Source organism: Zonotrichia leucophrys, chromosome 14 (genome assembly GCF_028769735.1).
Source record: "Zonotrichia leucophrys gambelii isolate GWCS_2022_RI chromosome 14, RI_Zleu_2.0, whole genome shotgun sequence".
NCBI lineage: Eukaryota > Metazoa > Chordata > Aves > Passeriformes > Passerellidae > Zonotrichia > Zonotrichia leucophrys.
The window spans coordinates 5,438,664-5,464,457 of NC_088184.1; the positions used below are offsets into that span (position 1 = coordinate 5,438,664).

General features: G+C 44.2%; 1 protein-coding gene across 1 annotated transcript in view; it reads right to left on the reverse strand.

The window, feature by feature from the left end:
- The window catches only part of USP7 (ubiquitin specific peptidase 7), a 70,839-nt gene extending 52,741 nt beyond the window's left edge, over window positions 1-18,098 (reverse strand). The window contains exon 1 of the mRNA XM_064725694.1: window positions 17,530-18,098. Coding sequence (XP_064581764.1) covers window positions 17,530-17,611 — 82 coding nt within the window. The 5' untranslated portion in view covers window positions 17,612-18,098. The remainder of the gene's footprint in view (window positions 1-17,529) is intronic.
- Window positions 18,099-25,794: the final 7,696 nt, after the last annotated feature.

The following is a 25,794-nucleotide window of genomic DNA, read 5'->3' on the forward strand; positions in this document are numbered from 1 at the left end:
TCAGCATTCGTTTTAACTAAGATTTAACCTTTATTTTCCCTTTCCATTCTGACAGAAACCTTTCTACCCCCAAGTGTTAATGGAAGAAAATTATTACTTAGGCTCTAAGAAAGAGCTGATTATTGTTGTAAAATGTTCTGAGGATCAGCTTCACTTCACTGCTTTGAAGATGAAAGTTACTGTACTGAAAACATCCAAATGTTAGCAGACACCAAAATTAGCACTAAACAGTGTTAATTATTTAATACTGCCTACATGGAGAACAACTTTCTTCAAACAAATAACACAGCTGAAAAACTGTTTTCTATGGAATCTCGGGTGTCAGTCTCCACTATTTACCATGGAATTCTTAAAAGAATGCAGAACAGGAACTTTATAATCCTCAGTTAAGCACTCCACTGACAATTTTATCACTTTTTCTTTGTCAGCAATTTTAAGTCGCATTCTTTTCTTACTGAAAACAAAAGGAAACTTTTAAGTGACTGAGAAAGCTTTTCCTGTTTAACTATTCAGTGTTAAATAGCCAACCAGCTGTTCTGGTGCCAAACAGGCTGCCATGGGACCTGGAACCAAGTCCCTGCTTCCCCAGGCCTATTAGTTAAGCAATCACAATCAGGAATGAAGTTATACTCTGTATTCTAGAGAAAACAGCACACAGACCCAGCCATACATGGATTTTGAGGCTAACTTGCTTTTCCAAATCCTAACACAAACACACTGACATCCACGAGGCAAAGAAACTGCTGTGCACTCCACAGGCACATGAGCTGTGAACAGCCAAATTCACATCTCCCAGCCTGAGCAACCTGTAATACAAACAAGAAAAAAGAAAAACCTACTGATATACACTGGGACACCCCTAAACCAGCAATTTTTTTGAACCTCATCACAGACAGAGCTTCTTGAACCCTGTACCTCATACAGTAACATCTGCAGCTGCAAACTTCAAAACTACATGGTTTATGCAAACAACTATTTCAGAAACTGAAATTTGAGAGGTGCCTTCAAGAAGGAAGGCCTCACACCTATGTAATTTTATTTTAATTTCATTTTAAAGAGCAACTAAATGGCAGGAGTGGAGAGGTAATGATGCTTCTGATGGAGTTTACTGTGTATGGTGTGGCTCTTGGATATTTCAGTGCTCTCAGTAATGTCCTGATGTGTCACCATCCCAAATAATCATCCAAATTAGTTTTCCCTTGTAAAGGGAGACAAAACAAGTTGGTCAAAATTCTTCTCCTTTTTCTTTGGAAAACTGAGTTACTTCACATGTGGCAACAATTATAATTAGCACATTTTTCATCAGAAATACATTCTGAAGAGGAAATTGTATTTCACTGCTCACATGTTTGTTGCATATTTACTTTCTTACTACATATTACATTTAGTTTTTGTTTCCTGAGCCACATCCTCAGACAGTATTTCAATAGCTTTCTGGTCATCTATTCTTAGAACATAAATGCAACAAAACAGACTTGAAAACACATTTTAGGACAGTTGGCTACTGCATGTCACTCAGTGAATTACATCTTTCTTATGCTTTGTTTCCAGAAACACACTCCCAATCTCAATACTCTATTCTTCCTGGCAAATCTTCCCAACTACTTCTATTTTCACTCCACTGCTGGTGTCACTCATCTGAAGCAAACTTTGAGGACTTCCAAAATTAATTGCTGCTTTCCTGCTTTGCCTCTGGCTAGAAGCTGGTATAAACACCATCACTGAACTGAGCTGTATCTCAAATCCCTTATTCTACTGATGATGGATGATTCTTCCTTTGTCTCAGGACAACACAAAGTCCCTCAAGTTTACTCCACACCCTGTATTTTTCTCTCTTAATAATGCAGTGTTTTGTGGTCTGTGTCATCATCAGCCACTACAACCTCACACACAGCTGGGATGGAAACCCTCACTCCTCACACTTCTCCTGCTCCATTCTCATTTCCGGCTACGACTCTGGCCCCACAAATGCTCTCACTATTTGGAGTGTATCTTTGGAGCATACAAAAGCAGATTGTTTTGGTCAGTCTTCCCCAGTACTGGATCCTCATTGCCCCTCTTTCTTCTGGACTACTTTTCCATGACTTTAAAACTGAACAGTTTCCCTTGAAGGGGTGTGAGCATGGGATAGTGCATGGCAGTGGATCACAGGGGAGAAGAGAAAAATAAACCCAAACACAGAGGTACACCACAAACTGCCTGGTATGTAATTCCTGGCACTTCCTTAGCTCCAGACCTTTTTCACCAAAAACATTCAATTAAGAAGCCATAAGGATGTTCCTTCTCTCAGAAGCAGAGAGGACTTGATTTAAGAGATCTTGCTGAAGAAATAGAATTACGTACCAAAAAAAAAAAAAAATCTGCAATTAATGTGCATTATTTGCAAGTTTTTCCACTGAAAAGTGACTAATTTTTTTTATTCAGTAAACTAACTGAACTGAAGCAGAGAGCCCCAATTTAAATGCCATTAGAGTCAGGTCTGACCCAAACCTCAAATAAGCTCCAGATGTTACTGGTCAAAATCAGAATTAGAGCAGGATTTAAGAATTACTGAGACAGTAATAATTTAACTGCAACTGTTATCCCTTCCAGAGGGGGAAACTTCTTCTCTGAAAGAAAGGAAGAGACACACTGTGCCTTTGTAATAAAGAATAGGAAGAGATATAAAAGACAATTTTAAAATAGGAGAAGATAAAATAGACAGGGACTGAAAAGAGAATGGTTACTTTAGTGGTTATTTTGCTGGAGGTTATCAGGGAGGAGAAGCTGCTCTCTGGGACTCAGCTCTCAGGCCAGCAAAAGAGCCCAACAAACCTTTTCAAAGAATATTCAGTTATTTTCCCTACAGAAGCCAGGTGGCTACAAGTGGCAGTGCTGTGTTTATCTGGGTGGTAACACAACACTGGCACACTTCAAACAGCTAAGCTACACAACAGGAAATTTATCTGTGCACATGTAACAGGAGAGTCCTTACCTGTTTGAGCGTGTGCACAAACCCCATCAGACACAACACAATTGTCTAGATTTTTACCTAGCAGACTTACCTTCCCCCACCATTGCATCCTTGGACCACAAAAATGTTAAAATAAACATACACTGTTCGTTCATATGGCCAAGCTCAGGTATTTTAATGTCCCTGTGGATGTTTTATTATTGATGCATTTTCAACAAGCTTTAAGAGCAAAGAAACCCCACAAGACCAAAAAGAAACACAGAGAAGGGGACAAGGTGAGTACATCTCTGGCTCACTTTGACTTGGACAATCTGGGTAATAGATATTTCACTAAACATCTAGATGATCATCTGTGGGATGCTAGAGATCTCTGGGATTTTATCAGAAAACTTGTATCAAGCTGCAGGATCTCCCCATCCTGCCCTCCTCAAGGCAGGGCCCTGGGATTTAAGGCACTTGCAGCTGAAGTGCAGGAGAGAGGCAATGCACCCCAAGGACCAGGCTGCACACACAGGAAAATGCCACATCCACTACTGCTGGGCTGCACAATGCAAGATAAAAAGGTGCTCCTTCAGTGTTCAAAACACTGCAAATGCCACTCTCTCTTCTTTGAAAATTAAAATATTTACTTCAAAGTGCTGACAGAATAAATGACCCCAGAACAAAGAGAAACACCTTTCAATTAATTTAAGAGGCATCTGGTTTTAACTTTTGCTATTGCCATCATACCTAACACATGCAAGTGTTCCCAGCCAAAGAGGGGTCTATAATTAGGGGGAAAGAGTATTTTCATTATTTTCTGCAAATCCTATTAGCAATCAACTCCACAAATTTCTCAAGCAAACAGAAAGGCTACAAATGTAAGGATTTCAATGCCAATAGTGCTTATTCCCTGCCTTAACACAACCCAGCACCCCTGAAGTCTGAGCACACCCCCAATCCCTGCAAGTTTCCTTCTCAGGCACAGTTCTGAACTCTCCCTGCTCAGCTGTACAGGGAACTCCCACTTGAATGCTGAGCTCCAGCTACTGGGGAAGAGGAAAGATTATTCCATATCTACCAATAAATGCATCATTTGCACACATGCAGACAAACTCAGACACTGGTCCCAATCACTCCATCAAAATCCTGGCATCCCTCTGCAGCTGAGGTTCAGAACCAGCATGGAGTGACAAACTCCTGCTACACAACTGCACTGCATTAACTGCATGTTACAACTGCTGTTCCAGAGACAATTAGTACTTTTTTTTTTTTAGAAAAAAAAGTCTGCTGGACTTGCAGAGTTTCCATGAGATTTTTGTTATCATTTTTAACAACTATGCAATCAGATTGGCTCAACAAGATACAGCTTTCACACTTTCTGTTCTGTAAGTGAGGACTAAATCAGAAACAGCAGTATTGCTATTATTTATAGAATTTAGGATTATTTTAGTATTACTGGCACTATTATTGTAATACTTGATTTACAAAAATACTTTATCTGAGATCAAAGAAATGACCCTACACTTTATTTCATACACTAATGTACTTGATCTGCCCAGATCTTGAACAGGATCAGCAATCCAAGTGCCAGCAAAAGTTTCTCAATATCCAACAATCAGACTCTGTGCTTACACAGGTCCATAACCTTCATGATGCTTTATCCTCAGGGGGAAACAGAAAGAAAAGCAGGAGTTGTAGGGCATTAAGGGTTTTCAGTTTTTGAGTTTTGTTCAGAAATACAGAGAGGATGAGTGAAAACCTCAGCAGGTACATGATGCACAGGGATGCAGGTACATGATGTGCACACAAGAGCTGTTCCTGCCACTGCTGGCTCCTGCAATCTCACTGGGGCTCCATAAACTCTTTAAAATGGTAACATGCACTTCAAAATAGCTCCAACAACTCCAATCCTTGTATTTATCATTGCTTGAAAGAACACATCTCAAAGAACTGGTAGAAGTCTGTGGAAAGTAGAAGGTATTTCTCACCACTACAAGTGGCATATCTACAGCAATTTGTATTTTCTCCCAAACCTTACAACACAAAGTGATTAAGCAATCTGGGGATGCCATAAATCAAATTATTGAGGTATATTCAGGTGCTGGACTCCCATTAAAACAGGATCTTAAAATAGGTTTTGCTACTGCTGAAGATTACAGAGACAGTAGAAATTTCCTGCAGATCAAGGAGGCAGCTGCATACATTTAACCACTACAGGACTTACAGTTATAGATCTTGGTGAGTGAATCAACATGGGAAAGAAAAACAGTGTGGTGAGGAAAGCATTCCAGCTCCCAGAAAATTCAAGGCCACTCTACACAGCCAAGAACACAGCTATCTTATGAATATAAGCTGAACTTCTGAAGTGAACATATAGCACTGAAAACTCCATGTGAGGTGAGTGCTGGCAGCACTCCCTGCCTGGCAGGCAGCTAACACACACCATCTCCTTTCCCTGTGGCAGCAGGAGGGAGGAGCAGGAATCCCTGCAGCCTCTGCTCTGCCCAAGGAGCACCCAGGCCAGGCTGCAGCCAAGGACAAGGCACCTCTTCCCAGCTATCCCCTCCTCCAGGTGCCCCCCTGAGCTGGAGCAGGAGGTGGGCACAGCTTTTCTTTTGGAAGCACTTACACATTTTCAAAGCTTCTCCTGCCAAGGCAGCCCTTCCTGTACCTTTGGTGCCCCTCCCCTGGGAAGCACAGGGGCACAGGGCAGTGTCCTGTCATCCCCACAGGTCCCCAGCTGGGACATGGCTCCCCAGGAAGGGAGTGCTGTCAGAACAGGACTGCTATGGGCTGCAGTGCATCCCCACTGCAGCAGTGAGTTACCAAATTAACAACTCCCCCCAAATTTCTGAGCATGATGTAGAAACCAACCAACTACCAGCACTGGGCTTACAACACCAAGGGTTTAACTAGCTTCTCACAGAAGGCCACAGTCCATATTTAGGGCAGAAATCAACCATAATTGCTCAACAACTCCACTAACTTTAAAAATTTCTTACTTCAGAAAACACAAATATCTATTTACAAAAGTGTGTGCTGCCAAAATCTTGAATACTTCTATTGTACACCCATCCTTTGATTTAATAAACTATGCATCTGAGGTGGTTAATGTGCATTTCAAGGTATATTAAAAATGAGAGATCAAAAATTAGCATTAGCCCAGGTAATCTCTGCCAACATTTTGCTCCAGCCATGCTAACTAGACCCTGTCTAGCATTAAGCTCATCAGTTCTAAGCCACTTTTACCTTCTTAGATCTAACCTGTGAATGTGATGCTAATAGCAATAGGAACACTTTCAGCTGAATTCAAAATGACAGAAATTTCATGCATCTTCTTGTGCAAACTTTCCAGATCAGGAAGCAGGTTAACTCTGAAACTCTCTGCTTCTAGCACACCTGTAAAAACTTTTATTATTCAACCATCTTCCAGAAATCAGTGTCTCCTGTTTAAATTAGTACCATTACACTGGCCAGAAACCTTGGCTGATTAAACAGCTGCAGTAATTACACAAACCCCAGGTCTGAATGCAAGCTGGAAATTTTCATCCCACACAAAAAGACAACTTGGACAGGAGACTAAAACCCTCACAAATACATTTAGATCATAATTTAATTTAAATTATTATTTAAATTTATAATATTAATTGGGTAACTGTTTGACTTTTTAATGTGTACTTGAATCAGAAAATAGTAACCCACTTTATACAGGGGAAAAAACTGAAGACCCTTCAGATGTATCTCCAAGCTGGAAAATGCAAGAAACTATATTAAGTGACAAGGAATAGCCTTGTGGGAAGAAAAGAAAAAAATAAGTAAAAGAAATGAAGACCTGCAGAAGCAGACCTGTAATAGGAACAACTTCATCCCCAGAAGTGGTTTGCATCTGAACAACATTCAATTTTTGTAACAGTAAAACCACGCGTCTGTACCAAGAGCTCTGTACACTTGGATTTTATACCTTTGGAACTTTGCTACAGCCCTGCATTGCATTTCCTGGGGGAGACAGGCCCAGATGCCCAATAAAGGATCTTGGGTATGTTTTAAAAACAAATTCTAGAAGCCGTTAACAGCTTAAGAATTTTCTCCTCCTCCTGCCTCCTCAGTACAGTTGACCCACGTGTCTGTGGGGCCAAACAATAACACAGACCAGTGAACTGAGCTAGGTTAAAAATAAACACAAAATAAGGAAGTTATTTTAAATTCAGATCTCTTCATTCATCTCCTTATGAGCAAGGAGGCAAAAGGGAAGCACAGAGTCAAAAACCCTGCTCTAGAAGACAACCTCTACTCTGTAGCAACGTTGAAGTGAATTAGACACAACTCTTCCCCTGGCTCTCAGCAGCATGTAAAAGTCATCTGATACCATGAAGTCTTGTGCCCAGACCAAATCAAGGACCTTCTGTGCAGCTCGTGCACAATGTTGGGTTAAGCTCCTCTTTCTTGCAGGCATTACTCTCAGCTGGACTGCTGCACAGCCACTGACACTGCAGCAGCCAAGAGACTCCTTGGATGGGGGAGATGTTTGATGCCTCTGGCCCCACAGAGGTCAAGCACACACAGCTGCTAAGTGGGCTGCTGCTGGACTGATTTAAACTAAAGCCAGGTGACAATAATAATAACAATAATAATATTGAACAAAATGGGCCTTCAAGATGCAGTCTGTGTTGAATTCAGTGCTACTGGTACAACTTCAGCAGCAAAATCAAGTGTTGATACATTTGGGTGAGTAAGGCTCCCATGGCTCATGTTCAGATCTTGAGTAAGCTTTACTCCAAGCAATCACATTCCATTCTTGGAATTGACCTCAGTTTTGTTCTTCAAAGGTGGCATAAAGTATCTAAATTTTTATTCATCTTAATTATTAGTTGAAATACAGATTTACACAAACACTGCTGGGGTATGTATGATCTGAAAGACAACAAACAGATAAACATCCTGGGAAGAAGCACTTGAGGCATGGGCTCTCACTGCACTCAGTTCATTCGAACTGCAGGATGCTGAAAGGTCCTTTAGAATTAGTTGGAATGTTTTCCTAATCCAGCAAGAGAGGTCACTGACCAATACAGCTGAAGTGTTTTCATCCCAAGCTGAAAAGCCTGAAGAGAGATGCTGAGGTTGCACACACCTTTCCTCAGCAGCACAACCCAGCCTGCGCCAGAGCCAGCTCAGCTCCTGCTCAGCTGCAGGGACTGACGAGCCCCTGGCTCTGAGTCCTGATCTCAGCCCAGCACAGGGGCCACAGCAGCCATGGCTCATCAACAGGCAACTGACACAGGCACGACCAGACCCATTCTTGTGCAACTTTCTAATTACTTTCCCATTAATCTGTGCTATTATCAAAACCAAGAGGGTTTCCCCAGCAGAGCTGTGCTGATAAGCAAAGGAGCTGCACAGCTTTCCCTCCTCCAGAGGGAAGCCACAAGAATCCTTTCCAGTCAGGACCACATCCTTCCCACACCATCCTCTCTCCTGCTTTGGGTAATACAATCCAGGGCACAGGTATGAGGTCAAAGCATGAGCCTGATGAACAAAGTAAATTGAAAAAAACAAGACAAATCTGCTGAGGATAAGGAAATACTTTGAAGTCAATATGGAACTGAAGCAGTATATTTGAAGGAAAAAAAAAATTGTTATAAATTTCTGTGGTTAAGCTTTCAGAACTAACTAATTTTAAAGAAATTATTAGTCAGTTTTTTGTTCTGGCAGATTTGGGGTTGATTTTACTGTTGCTTATTTTTAATTCCTCAGCCATAAGGACACTTTTAGGAAGAAGAAGAAAAAGAAAGAAAAAACCCAACACTTAAGCTTATGGTTACCTTTGCAGCATGACAAGAAATACTACAAAGTGTTATTACAATACTACAATTAGTTTTCAAGGGGACTGGTTTTTTGATGCAGAGTGCAAGAAGTATTTGAAGCAGTCAGACTGAAATAGAGGAGGTGAAAGCCACACAGGAAGAATGAGAAGGAGAGGAAAGCAGATGAAAACTGAAACACCACTACTCTAATTGCTATTAGCAGGGAGGGTTTTGCATGTGCCTTGTGACCCACTATTACATTTATATCATATACAGACACATTTGAGTTATCTGTGTTCAACTTCTAATAGTTTCTCATGTTCTCTAGAATTAGGTTCACCCCTTAATATTATTAAGCAACTAACACTTAACCAGGTGAAAAATTCTCTAGAAGAGGTCAGTTCCTTGCTATTCCCAAGGGAGAAAGAAATCTAACTAATCCTTAGCTTGATTTAATGAACAATAAAAGGTTCACACAGACTCTGCTTAAGCAAATTTCCTTTTACAACAAGTACACCTCACAGTCTCAGGACCTGAAGCCTGTATCCCCACACAGCAGCATGTGGGAGTCCAGTCAGCTCCATCTGTAACAGAAGCAAATTAATCATTTATCTAACTGAAGAATTAAGATACTCTCTGAAGGAAAACTTGTGCCTAAAAATTGTTACCTGATTGCAGTTACCAGAAATATCTGGTGATAAGTAACTGAGACACATTTCACAAGTACTGAGCAGCAAAAAGGCAGCTGCATCAGGAGAACTGTCTGGGTTTGGGAGCAGGAAGGGAGAATCCAAGTTCTGCCCCAACTCCAAATGAAGTGATCTCTGGTCTTGAAAAATAACAACGATGATGCAGAAATCACCATGGCCCTGTACCAGGATTCAGAATTCCACCTTGACTAAGACAATACGCATTTTGAGATGGGAGGGGAAGGAAAAAAATAATAAAAATAAATGTTAACTCTCCAGTTAACAGTTCTTAATCTCTTCACTCTTTTCCAGCAATCAGAGACTGTCAAGACTAAAAAATGCAACAGGTTATTGTGCAAAACCAGCATATTGCTAAAGAGCAGAGTCATCCAGGGGGCTGAGGCAGCCTGGCAGATCCATAATGGTCCCTTATCCCAGCTCATGGGCAGAACAGCAATGAACAGAAACACAGAGCCCAGGCACAGGGGGCCACCTTTAGACCCCAATAACTGCACACTGAAATACAACATTGCTGGGATACCAGCCCCTGCCATTGCCACAAGCATGTCCAGCACAGTGGGAGAACTGCAGAACGTGGGCAAGTTCAAAGCACCTCCCCAGAATCCTCCTCTTCCTCTGCTGAGGGATGAAGGCTCAGCTGCACCCAGGAGCAACAAGAGGGGGTGACACAGCTGCCCCAGTGCCTGGACAGGGTGGCTTCTTCCCACAATGTGTTGGTTGTATACTGAGAAGTCTGTTTCTCTACTTAAAAATGTAATTTCTCCCTTCTTAAATTTAAATATTAAAATAAATAACATCATTTATTACCTTATCTACTAAAGATAGATGTAACATCTGTACATTTTTAATTCACTGTCTAGGCATTTTATGAAACCAATTTACACCACTAATGTCAGATCTATTTATCAGAAAGAAAATTAACCTCCTAAGCTGTATTTGGAGTTTAAAAGCATCACCAAGTTGTAATGTACTCTCACACTTGATCAAAATCGCCACCAAAGTTCTGCTGAACAATATCAGGAATATCAGAAAACTCACTGAAATGCACAGGGAGGAAAATCTCTTGTGGGAATACGGAACCATTCCTTGTTTTAAACACGGCAGAAATTAATCCAATTGTTGTATTAGGGTAACATCACAAACAGAACCCTGAACCAGAACTGTCCTTAGACCTTTACCAAAACACACAGGCACAGCTGGAGATGCCATACTCTTAAAAACGTCCTTACATTGCACCTTGTGAAATCATCAGATGATCAAGATTAGAGCTCAGTGAACACCAATGATACTCCTACACATCCTTTGCTATTTACACTAGGAAAAGGGAAATTATGAAAAATGACCTTAATAATTTTCACAGATTTCTGCATTTAAATCAAGTTCTACTGGAATGCATTAAACCACTTAACATACAACATATAAAGCTCCAAGTTCTGTTTCCCAGCAATTTTATGTTTCATATCAAAGAATGTAACTATATTAAAAAAACTCATCACCTCTCCTAGGCTTCCAAATACTGCAGTACTGCTAAAAAAATTCTATTTTGAACTTTCTCCTCATGCGACATCCCAGCTCACCATCCACATCATCTTCCTCTGGCTTGCAATGTGCTCTGGAGTGCCAGCTGAGGGGCTGATGGTGTTCAGGACACCTGGAAGACTGTCTAGACCCACACACCAGCACATGTGCAGGAACAGGCTGAGGGAGCTGTGGTTTTCCTTCCCCAAGTTAAGTAGGATGCTCCTGGCACACTTTCTCTGAGTGGCATCACTCTGGAGCTCACTTTACAGCTGCAGTCAGGGAGAACTCAGGTTTGCAGACAGTGAACATCCTGTTCTCCAAAGACATTTGATGCTACAGAGCATGATGGTTTTGTTTAAATCTTCACTATTATATGGGTCAGGAATGACTTCTTTTGGTAATGTTTCAAACAGCTGCCAAGCAGCAACTAAAAACACTAACTGAGCTATGCTGTATTGATTACAGCTTGGAATTTTAATTTTCTCAAAATTTATCATTAATCTCCATATTTTTAACACATTTTGCCTAACAAATATGCCCATGCTGTTACATTGGGCAATCAAATTGTGATATTCTAGATTATATCAAGTCAAATATAAAACGGTTTTCAAATGTATTTTTAAGTTCCGAAGAGAATCCCCAAGATTCTTAGACACTACAGCAAGAGTAACACTGTCTTCCCCAAACTAGAAATAGTCAACACAGTATTTTCAAAATCTATCTACTAATTTCCAGAAGCCTAATTTATTTCTAGTGGAGAAAATCTCAGCCTTCTAGAGAATCTAGGCAAATCAAAGTCAAAATAAGACACTTTTCCAAGCTGACCATTCTATATTTTGCTGGCAAGTCATACAAATCCTATTCAATGTTTCTAAACTTATAGAAATAGTTTTACTACAATCAGCAAGGCAAAATGAAAAATAAATGGATTAGAAGATGTGTAAAAATAATGCAGTCTAAGTCTGCAACAATATGCACAGATTGTGCTACAGCCATTGCCACTGATTAGGTGCACTGTCACTCTTTTTGCTACTATATGAAATTAAAATGCTATCACCACTGCAGCAAAATAAATTAGAGTGACCAATGGAAATGTTTCAGAAAACAACACTATATATTTAATAACTTGACAAATAAGATAGCCCATCTCCAGCCCCCCTTCTCCTTTCAGAACACTTTTTAATAACTGTTAACCTTGTTGCTGGTAGTGTCAAATCAGTAAGTAGCAGATTTTGAATACATTAACACACATATATATTTCAGGGGGAAAAGCATACTTGCTATGGATTACAAATAACTTGTATTGGAAGCCACCCAGTCTTTTACTCCTTCACAATCAACAGCCCTAAGCCCTACAGCCCCAAGATACAAAGTCAAACTTAAAACAACTGATCTGAGGCACCTCAAAGCACAAACTAAAGCAAACAATGCCCTACTTTAAATTTATTATCATTCAAGAAGAATTGGATGCTTCACAAGCTTTAAACCAGTTCATTTTCACCCTTACCCCAAATATCAGATGATGTCATGCAAGATGTACTGGCTAAACTGGTTTAACTGCTACAGGCGGGATGCACTGTTTAGATTTTCTTGTGATAAATTACTTTGCAACAATGAAACTGATTCAGGTACTTTTAAACAACTATCTTCACCTGCTTTTTAAAGTAGTTTTGGCTGTTATTGCTCCTCCTCACACAACTTGACAGCTTGCTACTTTACTTTGTTGAACTCCCTAGGAACAACAGGGAGCAGTTTTCGCCACTTCTGAATTCAGTCAACAGCACGAACAACTGGAGTGCTGTGAGGAAGCCTGAGATACACAGCCCATCCTGAGGAGTGTGGGATCTGCACTTCCCTCTGCAGCTTACACACATTTTCCACTATTCCACTATTTCCACTTCTTCCCAGAGAGTTTACTAAATCTGACAGCTTACTGAGAATCCACAGTGGAGATTTCTGGAGGATGCACAGAAGGAACTCCAGACATAGCGTGCACTCTTCAGAAGCCACCAAGGCTGTTCTCCTGCTTGGCATGAAGTGGCTACTTGAGAATGATCCAATGCACATCTTCTCCCAAGGCCAAGCAAGCTGTTTCCAGAGCTACCAACATGATCATTATTGCAATAAGAGCCCAGGCCTGGTTCTCTGCTCTAGGTATAACCCCAGAATCAACCTAATTTTGCTCGTTGTCCACTACATCAGCATTTTTATACTTCCTTGCTTGACCATCATCTCTTTCATGGAAAATGCTGGAGAGGGGAAGGGGCAGGAAGAACACATAAACAAGCAGATACCTACAGCTGTAAAATGAAATTAGTCTGCATTTTCTCCTCTCAAACACACAGCCTCATTTTATCATCACCTGGCTAAAGGCAACATAGAACACAGCAAAGGAACACAGGGGAAAAGAGGGATACAGGTCTTCAGGAGGAGGGCATAGAAGCAAGCAGAAAAAGAAGTGAACACAGTATTATGTATGCAAATGATATTAAATTGCCAGGAATTGAGAATACCAATGAGGACAAAATATGAGAGGGAAGCAAGCATTCAGAAGTCAGGCAAAAATAAGTTAAGTATTTGAAATCAGTATTCCACAGTGGGTCTGAAATCTAGCAAATTCTGTCAGTAATGAGCAAAACAGGAATGAGCAAGGAGCACAAACTTTCAGCTGCATGGAAACAGCAAAATAGTGTGATTTTAAAATTTTCACATACACACAGACACATTGGGTTTTTCCTGGGGTTTTTTTGTACAAATGTTGTATCATTTCACCTGCAATTCAAGTCTCAATTTTAAATTGCCCAAACTAAGGGAAAACTTAAAAGATGGCATTGCCTGAGAGGCTGCAGAGCTGACACAAGGACAGAACACAAGCATGCAGCCTGAACTACCAGTCACTGGATGTTCCCTGCCTGTGACACTGTGTTGCTAAGCCTGCACTGGCCACTTCACGAAAGAAACATCCCTAATGAGAAACACACGCACCTATGGAACTATGGGCAGAGGCCGAATCTACAAAACAACAGATTGAAATTATAAACAAGGGAAACTTACAGTTATTAAGCTGCAAAGGAGACTTTTCATGAAAGAACTCTATGCAACATGTAGCTGTAGATTTGTATTAAGCAGAGTTCTTTGAAGCTCAGGCATTTGTGAAAAGATGTTACAGAGGAAGCATATATAAAGTATCAGACTTGGATTCAATTACACTTTATAGAGCAACTCACTAGCAACGCCAGAGCCCTAATTCTTTGCATGATAAAGCAAACTACACACCCTACTTACAGTACAGAAAAACTATTATTTATTTCTCCCACTAAATTTATTTAGCATACAAATAAACTCTTCAAAATTTCCACAGGATAATTTACTAATCAGCACCCCAAACTGTTAATTTATCTAACACCCAGGCACCAACGGCTCATGTGCACACTCCCACTCTGCTTCGGCCCAAAGGCAGCCAAGGCAGCCACAATCACATGTTCTTGTGCAGCAGGGAATAAATGAGGGGTGCACACAGAATGCAGGAGCAGTGACAGAATTTGGCCAAGTAACTGTCACCACCTGTGCCACCTCAAGCTGCCCTTCTTGTTCCTTCCTGCCCCAATGCCCTCACCACATTCACACAGCACTAAATGGGACTGCAAGGTGAACCCAATTAACAACCTGAACTGCATCTGAACCCCCACTCTCTGTTTGTGATAGTCTCAGGGAGGTGCAGCAGCCCAACAGCGGCTGTGGCACATGAGGGGACAGCCAGAGGCAGCAAACACTGTGCTGTCCAAGTGTCCCTCAGCTTTGGCAGTAGCTGCCTTCAGCTAGAGGGACACAACCCCTACTGAGCCCTGAAATTTAAAGTTTCTCTGTCTACATACCACTGCTGCCAAGCCCCAGGAAGGCTAAAGCTGATTACTGACACCCACGGGTAGCAGTACTAAATGCAAGGGGGTGACAGGTGACACACAGCACTGCAGGTGAGGCTGCAGCCATCCCCTGGTGCTGCTCAGTGTACCTGCCCTTACCGTGGCTGGCACTGCTGCTTTCCTCCCTCATGCAGAGATTAAGTTTCCTTTCTAAAGAGAATGTCTTCATTCCTTGTGAAGTCCAAAAGCCCTGTCCAGTAGTACTTTCACTTACACAGTGTCCATAAGGTCATCAAGGAAGAGTAAATTAGTCATAAGGGAAAGGGGAGAGGAAAAAATAGTGACATGAGAGCAAACACCCAAAATACCATATCTGATTCAACCCTGAAGAGCTGAATTCCACACTTCGATTACTACATCTAAAATTGTTATTCCACTCTTTAAAAATTGTTCATCTGGTGTAGCTGTACACAGACTGAGCAAACCTTCAAGTAATTTCAAATCAAGATGTGCAATTTTCCACTGTGCATTCTTCACATGCCTCCTAAATCTAATGTGATCACTCACTGAAGAATGGCATCCAATACTGCTCTGTGCATGTTAAAATTAAGCTAACTACATGTTATTAAGCATTTTCCTCACTGCTTGAAAACATCTCTAAAGAAAACACTAACACCCATATATTAAGATGACAAACATTGTTTTACACATTAAATTAATATATACCCATGATGTCTACTTTTAATAAAAGTTAGCAATAAGCTGATCTCTGCAGCCCAGTAAAATCAACATGTTTCTCTAATAAAAATCAAGTATGGGAAAAAACCTCCACAGGCTAAACTTTTCTGGCTTTGTTTTTACATAAATGGATAGTTCTGTAAAGTCTTAAAAATTACCAAGTTTGTCATATCAGTTGGAATCAGCTGTGTGTAGTCTAATAGATTACAAACAGATTTCTGAGACAATGATGTATTCTTAGTGTCACTATGTTGACATGTGCAGAAACTCTCTCCTCCAATGGAACTGGTACTCAGCATGATTTCCACAATCATCAGTGATTTCTGCATGTATTTTGGACTCCTGTATTCCCAGTGGCAGAGGGGGTGCAATCCAGAGAAGTTCAGGACACCCTTAAACTGCATAAAAATGTCCAGCATATCACAGTGAGCCCAGAACAGCAGAGCATCCAGCCCGCAAAATTCAAAATAAACACAGTAAATACAGTCAATATTCTAAAGGACTTAAAAAGGACACTGAGAAAATGCAGATTACTAATGACTGTCAAACCATCTGCTGGAAACTGTAACCCACAAGACACTAATACTTGTATGTATACAAATAGGAGGTATATTTTGAATCAACTCCTTTTACTTATTTGTCCCATTGTATAGAAACATCACTTTGGAGATTTTACTAAAACAGAACTGAAGAGTAACTTAGATAGTAAATAAGTTCTAGCCATTATTTTATGAAACAGCTAGATTTTAAAAAGCCAGGTTTATGTAATGACCTTCTAAAATTGAAATGTAATCTCACAGTCACTGTGACAAACTTCCACTGAAGCACCTTCACTCCTCCCAGTTTCAGTGGTTATTATTTAGCAGAAAGGTACACGTGCCAAGTCGATTGTCCCGTTTTCAAGAAAAATATCTTATGCTCGTGGGTATTTATGTCAGGCTGAATGAGAATTGTCATCTTCACAGCCAGGCGTTCTAAACGATATTTAGGGAGTTGGTGATTTTGACCTCCAAGTCAATAGGTACGAGTAGCTAGCTCACTGTGGCCGTCCTTCCTTTGGGAACAAAACCCCGCCGTACGTTTGCCCGAAATAATGTTACAGCGTTGAATTCAAATGGAAGGTGTTGTTCAGAGCAGGGGAGGGCGTGCAAAAACAACACCACAACGCAAAAAAGAGAAAGAAAAAAATAAAGAAAAGGCCCCGCTAAAGGCACCACCGGAGACTACACCGGACGGGGGTAGGGAACATGCAAACGTAGTGCCTCCTTTATGGAACCAGCGCAACTGCATGACGGTGCAGGATGCGGGCCGCGGGCTGTGCAGGCGCTACACATGGCCAGCGCTGCCCGCCGACCCGCGCAGGCCCGGCCGGCAGCGGGTTCTGTAAATAACCCTCGGAGGAGGGTTAATTAAAAATGGCGAGCAGCGTAGCTGCCTGCATACAATGAGCGGCCGGGCAGGGCAGGGCTGCAGCCCCCCGCCCGCCCCGCCGGGGAGCCCCGCGACAGCCGCGTCCCCTTGGCCCGCCCCAGGCAAAACCCTGCCCCGGAATCACGGCAACTACTTTGCCCGGACCCCCGTGCGCCCCCCCCCCCCGGCTCGCCCCACGCCCGGCGGGAGCCTCCGAGGGTCCGGGGGCGCGGGGCTCCTTTTGTAGCGGCGCTTCCCCCGCGGCCTCCCCCTCCCGCGGTGCGAATTCCTGCGGAGCCCCCCGGGCCGTCTCCCCCCGGCACCGCACCGCAACTTTGCCCGGCGTCCCCCCGCAGCCCCGCCGAGCAGCGCTCCCCGCGCCCCGGAGCTGCCGGGGCCAGCAGGAGCGGCCCGGGCAGAGCGTGTTTACCGCGGAGAGCGGCCCAGGAGCCCCGAGGGGACGCGGCGCTGGGGGAGCCCCGGGAGCGGGGCAGAGGGGCGAGGGGGAAACTCTCGGCGGAGTTGAGGGCGCGGGCCCTGGCCGGCTTTACCTTCCATCTCCATGTCCTCGGGCTCGCTCAGCTGCTGCTCCCCGGGCTTCTGGTGCTGCTGCTGCTGCTGATGGTGGTTCATGTCGGGCAGGGGCTGGGGCTCGGTGGCGGCGGCGGGCTGGGCCTTTCCCGCGGGGGGCTGCGGGCCTGTGTCGGGAGGGGAAGGGCCGGAGGAGCGGCGGGGCCTCGGCAGCGGCCGGGACTGGGCGCCCGGCTCGGGGGGCTGCGGCGGGGCTCCGGCGAGTAGGGAGCGGGGCGCCGGCGGAGGCAGCGAGACGCGCACGTATTTACTCGCTATTCGCCCAATCTCGGCGGCGGCACCCGGTCGGGGAAAAGGGGCTGGGAGGAGGGTCCGGCCGGGGGCGGCGGCTTCCCCGGGGGCCGGAGGGGAGGGGACCGGGAGGGGGGGACGGGAGACCCAGAGTCAGGGCCCGGCGGCGCCCGGCGCTTCCCCTTCCCCCGGCGAGGTGTCCGCGGCGCTGCGAAGTCGGGGAGGCGCCGCGGGGCCCCTGCCGTGCCCTCCCGCCCCCCCCGGCGCCCCGGCACCGCCGCTGGCCGACGCCCGGCTCGCCGCTCCCGGCCCGCGGGCCGCCCCCGTCGCCCGAGCCCCGGCGCGCTGCTGCCGCTCCGCCGCCGCCAGCGCTCTGTGCCTCAAAATGGCGGCTGCGGTAACGCCGTGAAATGTCACATCCGCATGAGGGGGAACAGCCCGCAGCCGGGGAGGGAGGGAGCGAGCGAGAGAGGGAGGGGAAAGCGCCGCGGCCGCCGCCGCCGCCCCAGGAGGCCGGAGGGGCGGGGACAGGGGCCGGGCTCCGCTGCCGCCGCGGCCTCGCCGCAGGGCCGCCGCTGCCACCTCCGCGGGGATCGCTGCGGCCGCCGCTCTGCGCTGCCCGGCGGGCCCTTGGCGGCCGCTGCGGCGGGCCCAGACCCCGCTGCTCGCCCCGGCTCTGGCTGGCGGAGGCCGCGCCCCGTTCTCGCCGTGCGGGCCCGGGCGGGGAGCGGAGGGAGCTCCGCACGGCCGCGCACCGACACCGGCCGGCTCGCGCGGGACCGCGGGGCTCCGGCGGGGCCCGTGGGCTCGGTTGCCTCTTGCGCCCGGTCCCGCGGGTGTGTGGCTGTGCGGGGCTCATGGCGGACCCTGCCCCACACCGGGCTGCGGCCGGAGCCGGGCCGGGGGCTCTGGGCCGGGGTGGGCCCGTCCCGTCCCCGGCGGGCACTCACTGCTTGTGCGGCATGGGCCGGCGGGTGAAGGGTGGGTTTGTGTCGTGTGTGGGAAGGGAAAAATCTGCTGTAAACAAGACCTACATGCCGCTGTTTTATCATGGGCCTTGCCGGAGGATGCAGTGGCTCCCAGGGAAGAGACCTGTCTGTTTTCCCAGCATGGATGGAGAAGGCAGGGGTGCGGGTGAATCAATAATATCTGCTCGGTCCCGGCTGCGGTTAGAGCAATGAAGGAAGCAACTTCATTTCAGGATGAAGGTGTAGTTGGAAGGCCGTGCAGAGTTCCATTAAACAGTCCAGTGTTTACTTCAGCATCCTGGGAAACAGGCAGCAGGATGGGCTCCAAAGGGAAGAACTCAGAACATGCAAAATTGGGCCTCCTAAAGGGACTGAAAATGTACCTAAGCAGACAGTGCTGGTCTGCCTGCAAGTAGATAAATGAATTTTTTAAATTACTTGTTTTTCTAGTTTATAAAATGAGCAAAGCAACACCAATCTGAGGGGGAAATTCAACGTGTCTGGCTTCTCAGCAGCACAGGAGTCTACAGGGGTGGGCAGGGGAGGAAAATCATTTCCAACTGTGGTGTGTGAAACCCTGCCTTAAGAAGTAAGTTCCAGGTCTAGAAAATGGAAAAAATAGACGAAGATGAGGATAGTAGTGGGAGGGTCAGGTTTTACAAGCACCTAATTTGATAGTTTGCTTCTCAAAAAGTATATTCTGACTTTCCCTGTTCCTCTGAATTTTCAAAAGCTTTTTAAAGGAAAATGAATTACAGATCTGGAAGTTATTTTTCGATATTGACCCAGGCAAAAAACATGACAAATCTGCCAAATCTGGGTTTACAGTGTGTCAGCTAAAGAGGGAGATTAGGACAGATGTTCAGACAGAGATTGATGCACGTATCTTTAGTCTCCTTATGTCCTAAACTTTGAATTCCCCACTGCCAGGCTTTCCCTGTAATTACCTTCCAGAACAATTACTCTTTCCTAACAACTTCCATTCCAACCTCCTAAATCATACACAGGTTTAAACTCATCCCTCCATCCTCCCTTCCAAGTGATCCCCAATACAGGATGAACCAGTATGTCACAACAGGAAGGTGGCTACAGGTTATTATCTGATTTTTCAGCCACGGACACTGGGCTTGTGGGCAAGAATGAGTCCCTAAAATTAACTGTAGGCCGATGTTAACATGAGCCTTAAAAATATTATTTTGTATGCAAAAACTTCTCTGAGCTTCAATTCATTCTAAGGTAGATAATTTTCCTAAATTGTTGAAATAATGTTCCAAAAATCCTACTGTTTTAGGGGAGTAAAAATTGTGCAAATTCATCTGTACAAATCCTTTACTGTGTAAAAGGTAGTATTGAAGAGAGAGGCAGGAATTTTCCTGTCATTAGCTGCATGTGGGAACAATGCATCATCAGTTTGTGAAGGCAAAATATCAAAATCCAGCACTTGACTGTATATTCCTAATTTAAGTCAACTTTATCTTTTGAGAGTCCAGCTACAATAAGGTCTAAAGTACCTTAAGATGTTTTGACAAGACATATGAAAATGTGTCATTTATATTGTGCAAAAATAGTAAAATTCTATTAAGAATTGATTCAAGTATTTATATTTAAGAGGGAATAAATTTTGACTATATAGTAATGTTAAATGCATTTATGAAATAATTAAAAAGACATACCTCATCAGTCAGTGATTGTAGCAGTGTGATTTGATTGTTTCTAAGCAGGAAATAGAAATCTTATTAACTGCTGAGCCTAAGGTGAAGTCCAGATCTCAACATATGCTAACACTTTATCCTAAATACATGAATAATATGTCTGCTGAGTGTTCCTGAGCCTTTAGCATTCCCTCCTGAAATTTTCAGCTCTCCAGCACGGGACACAAAGGCTCTGTCCTTTGAAGGAAAGGATGGTCACCTCTGTACAACCACCTGACCATGTCACTGCTGCCAGCACTTCACACTGTCTCCATTCCAGCACTGATTCCAAATCACTTACTCATCCAGCTGATCCAGAAATGCCTCCTGTTTTCTTACAAGTCTGTTTCTGCACTGCACACCACATCCTCCAGTGACTCCTGTCCACTCTATTTCTGATGGCAAATGCCTTGTGCAGGAAAGTTGGGCAAATCTGTGACATGGGTTAGTGATACTTAAAAAACCTAAATACTATTAGCAGGAACATTGTGATTAGAGTCTAGGTATCCATTCCTTTCATTCTTGTCCTTGATTTTTCACTCTTTCCTTTCATTCCTTACACCCACTAACAGAATCTTCTCTGAAGTTTGGCCTCTATCCTGTCTCCCAGCTCTGTCCCTCTTGGCCCTGGTACCCTGCAGAGCGCTGAGCCATCTGATGAAGCTGCACTTGAGCATGGGATTTCATCTGCCCCATCCAGGCATGGGGCAGCAGGCAAAGGGGATTTCATCTCATCTGCCCCATCCAGACCATGGGGCAGCAGGCAAAGGGGATTTCATCTCCATCCAGACCATGGGGCAGCAGGCAAAGGGGATTTCACCTCATCTCCCCTGTCCAGGCATGGGGCAGCAGGCAAAGGGGATCCCCGTGTGTGCCTTGGTCAGGAGGGCTGGGGCTGGCTGCAGCCTCTCCACATTCCCTGTCCATTACTCATCCTAATGAGATGGAGTTAGAGGTGCTAGTGTCTTTAAAATGCCATTGAAGAGATGGGCTTTGTTTTGCGAGGCTGACCTGCTCCCCAGCCTCCCTGAAATGTAAAAATAAACCCAAGTCGGGCTGTTTATTTTTAAAACACTCACAAGCCATGTCTGTGCACCAGGCCGAGCCTTCAGGACCCAGAGAGCCCCGTGTCTCCCTGTGCCTCTGCCCTCCAGGAAAGATCCTGACGTGGCAGAGCCAGAGAGGTTCATCCTGTCCCGCTCTGGGGTACCCCCATCCTCAGCAGGGCCTGATGGCCACGGCTTGGGAAACTGTGGGAGGGAACTGCAGCAAACTGGAGGAAAGGAGGAGGGTGCTCAGCCCATCCTGTGCCCGTGGCAGAATCAGGCAGACCAGGAGTGTTTCTGCCAGCCTGTTGTTTCCTCCCTGCTGCAGGAAACCCTGCTTCCCACTTGGCTCCACTTGCTGCCCTGCTCCAGCCTGGAGATGGCCTCTCCTGGCCAGTGCAGAGCTCATTCCAGCACCACGGATGGAGCTCCGTGAGTGTGCAGGTGGCTGTGTCTATAATTAAGAAGATGTATAGCCATTTAATGACAGGAGGGCAATTACAGCAGCACACACCCTTAATACAGATGCACTAAACCAGCAGAACTGGGGTTGCTGCTTGTGCAGCTTATTCTGCTATGTTTGTGGATGAATATCCATTAATGCAGACGTGCCTCTGTGCCAGCAGGCTCTGATACACTCATGCCACTGAGTGTGCCCCACTCAGGCAGCCTCTTTTGGCCTCTCATAGTTTTTCTCCTCCATCTCACATCAGACACATCACAATCAGACAGTTGCTGCCACAGTGATAAAAGTACTTTGAATTATCTCATGGTGGCCAGAAGCCCCCATTCCATTGTTCTAATGCTTTGTCCCACTCACTGCCTCTGCTGCCTGGGTTGCATTGTGCCTGGAGAGAGTGAAAGGAACCTTTATTTAGGGACCCAAAGAATCATATCCATTGTCCCAGGTGCTCTAGATCAACAGAGTGGCAAACCAGAGACTTTCCAGCTGAAGCAGGTGATCAGTGGCCCTTGCAAACACCTTCAAGCTGAGTGTGGGGAAAGAAACAATCACAATCCTCCTGCAGCACATGAGACAGGAGGCCAACAGGCAAAAGCCATAAAACGCTGTTAAAGGTTCAAAATGAGCTGGGAAAACTAGGTTATTTCTTTGACTGCAGTGTATGGATTTAGCTATAGCAACTTGTTCCACAAGTAGTAGGATGGATGGAGTTTCATGCCCTGTAAATGTATTTTCTACGTTTTGTAACACTCAATATCCTGCAATAACCTCAGTCTTTTATGGCTTTTCTTTCCAGTGGCAAATGGCTCCGAATAACCCCAGTCTTTCTCCGAGCAAGGGCTGGACTCGGTGACCTCTGAAAGTTGCTGCAAGCTGCAATAATTCCATGGTTCTTTAATGTGCCAGCAATTTCCACAAAGTATGCAGGTATTTCCCACTTCAGTTTTTTGCCCCTTTACTGGTTGGTGGTTTTTTTTGAGACTGATGAACAGGAAGACAGTGCGATAACCTAAGCTTTGTTCCCTCAGAAAACTAGGGTAAAATACATAATCACAGCATTTTCAGGGATGTTCTCAATACAGAGATCTTTGGTTTGATGATTTCTCTTTGATCACACAAACGTATTTTAAGGAGAGATATAAATCCTTATTCCTTAGTAATAAAAGGTGTGAACCCATTACAACTGAATACACCACACTTCAAATATTTACATGATTTAAAGTATATTTTGTAGTAGTTTTTCAAAGCCAAAATTTTTATATGGCTTTCACAGGCAATCAAGACATCTAATGTCATAACTATTAAAAAAAAGAACTGATTAACTTTCATTCTCACAATAAAACCAGGACTGTTTTGCTGAAAACTTGAATGTTTACACCTAAGCTGGTATGTGGTGATCAGTCTCTGTTTACCATCTTTGAAAAGTCCAATGGTTCTTTTTTCTCATGATATTTTATTGGACACTGTAAAGTATAAAGTCAAGTATTACAGCAATAGACATCCAAAGTAAAAAGGGAATGGAAGGTACTTTACCAGTCCAGAATGTGAGCTGTGTGTACATTAAAGTGAGTTATTGGCCTTTTTAGAAAAAATAATGGTTTGTGTGTTCTGTCCATCCCTGTATTGCACACTCCAACAGAGTAGAGGGATCAAAATGAGGTAAATTCTTCATTTAACATAGCAATTGATCACTCTACTGCTAAAAATGTCTTACTTTTTAATTTTCCTGATTTTTGACATTAGAAGAAAGGGTCACCTGTAATGGCATTTGGCCACTTTTCTATTCAACTGAGAATACCAAAGAATTTCTGTGCATTTTGCCAGAGAGTTCTTGAACACAACAAGAACAGAAACTTTCCAGTTAAGGTACCACACTGAGACTTAAGAGATGGTGCTTCAGTTCTTGTCTGTGTCACACCTGTGACAGCTGCTCTGCCAAGCACCAAACTGCTGACCCAGAAGACCACAGCACACATTTAAGTTGGCTTTGCCATCTAGAGGCATTAGTTGTGTGTCCACAATGTATTTCTCTGCTTTGATTGCAGGAAAGGGACACAGAGATAGGCAGGTACTGTCTCTGCTAAACAAAATGCATTTTTTTTTCCTGCCAGGTGTTAGTGCTGCTAGGCAAAAGTATCAAGGAAACTACTGTGTTAAATGAAAATTAATATAAAATAAAGCATGAAAAATCTGAGTTTTTAAAATTTGAGCCATTTCCTCTCCCTGAAGTCACCTCTCTTTACACCTCTCTGGCTGTACATCACATCCCAGCCTGGGTGCTGAGTTTGGCTTTTCTGTATTGTGAAGCTGATGGCAGCCCAAGCACCAGCCTGAGACTCACCCTGCCATCTAACTCCAGCAATTTCCTTATCTCCTTCCTATGCATTCTTCCACAGAAGAAAAACCTGCCTTCACAAATCCCTTCCTACTATCAAGGCTCCACATTGATGATGACCTCCTCTCTGACTGGTTCCCCTTCACCCTGCTCTTCACTTCATGCCCACACTTTAACCAACCAATGCAGGCCAAGGACAGCGTAACCAGGGCATGCCATGGCTACATCCAGCCTGTATCTGTCATATTAGAATAATCTGTTGTATACTGAGGGGTAGATTTGATTTCTTTTCCAATGTGTTATTTACAATCTGGCAGAGTTCAGTACAAATGGAGGAACTGATCCTGCAACTTGATCAGCCCCTGCAGACCCAGTGAAGTCAGTGGAGTCTGCACGGGTGGATCAGATTCCAGTATTGAAGATTATTCTTGTAAACTGTTTCACAAGCAAACCTCACAAAATCTGTAGTCACAGAATGACTAAATAAACAAGGCAAGTCACATCTGTAGTTGGCATTTTTACTTCATATGAGTGCCACAGCATTGGCTGAATTGATCCATTTTTAAGTGGAAGAGAAAAGACCCTAGAGAGAATAAAAGAGAAGAAGTGAAACTGGTAACAGAGAGAAACTTTTAGAAGATAAGATTGGGAAGGCACACCCTTTGCTTTGAAGTGAATAAAACTAGGTCCTAGAAGACAGAACTCTCTTTCTATCACTTTTAAATGAGAGCTGTGATCCTGCAGGGAGCTCTGGGCAGGAAGATCCAAGAATCAATGCAGTGTCCTTCAGAGTCTCAATTTTTATTTCAGGTCAGAAATTCCAGTAAAATAAACCAAAGTATTTTCTCTTTTTTTTTTTTTAATCAGAGTTATGAAGCTTCATAATTCCTAGACAAAACTCATGAAGTAAAAGCCCTTTGGCTTTTGATAAAGATGTGACTGCTGAATTTAGCCCAGAGTAAGTTCTCCTATTATTAAGAATTAGAGTTCAGTAGGAGAAGTAGTTTGATTAGAACCCCTTGCCCTCTGATTGTTCAGATATCAGCCTTATTGCCACTGTCACCCTCCTGTTTTTCCTGTGCTGTCTGCCAGCCAGCAAAGCTGGAGATCTCAAAGTGCAAGCCAGCCAAAAACCCAGGACAGAATAAAAATGTTATATTTAGTTTTTTGTCATAAAGGCTTAGAGAAACAAATGACATTTTTTTGCTACCTCCTCCTTAAGGTAATTTTCAGAGGTAGATGCTACAGACATTTGAGCAGGAACTGAGTCCTAATTCCTAGAAAACTGCTCCTGATGTTGTTTTTGAAGAGGAGGAGGAGTTCCTCACCCCAGCAATGCCTGGGTTTTGCAGCAAGTTGCAGAGAGGAGGAAGATACCAATTAGAGTAATAGAGAGAGCAGGGCTTGGAGCACAGAGATAAACATCTGGAGAGCTCCTTCAGGCAATTGCATTTGAAGACTTGAAAATAGGAGGAATTCACTTAACTGGGA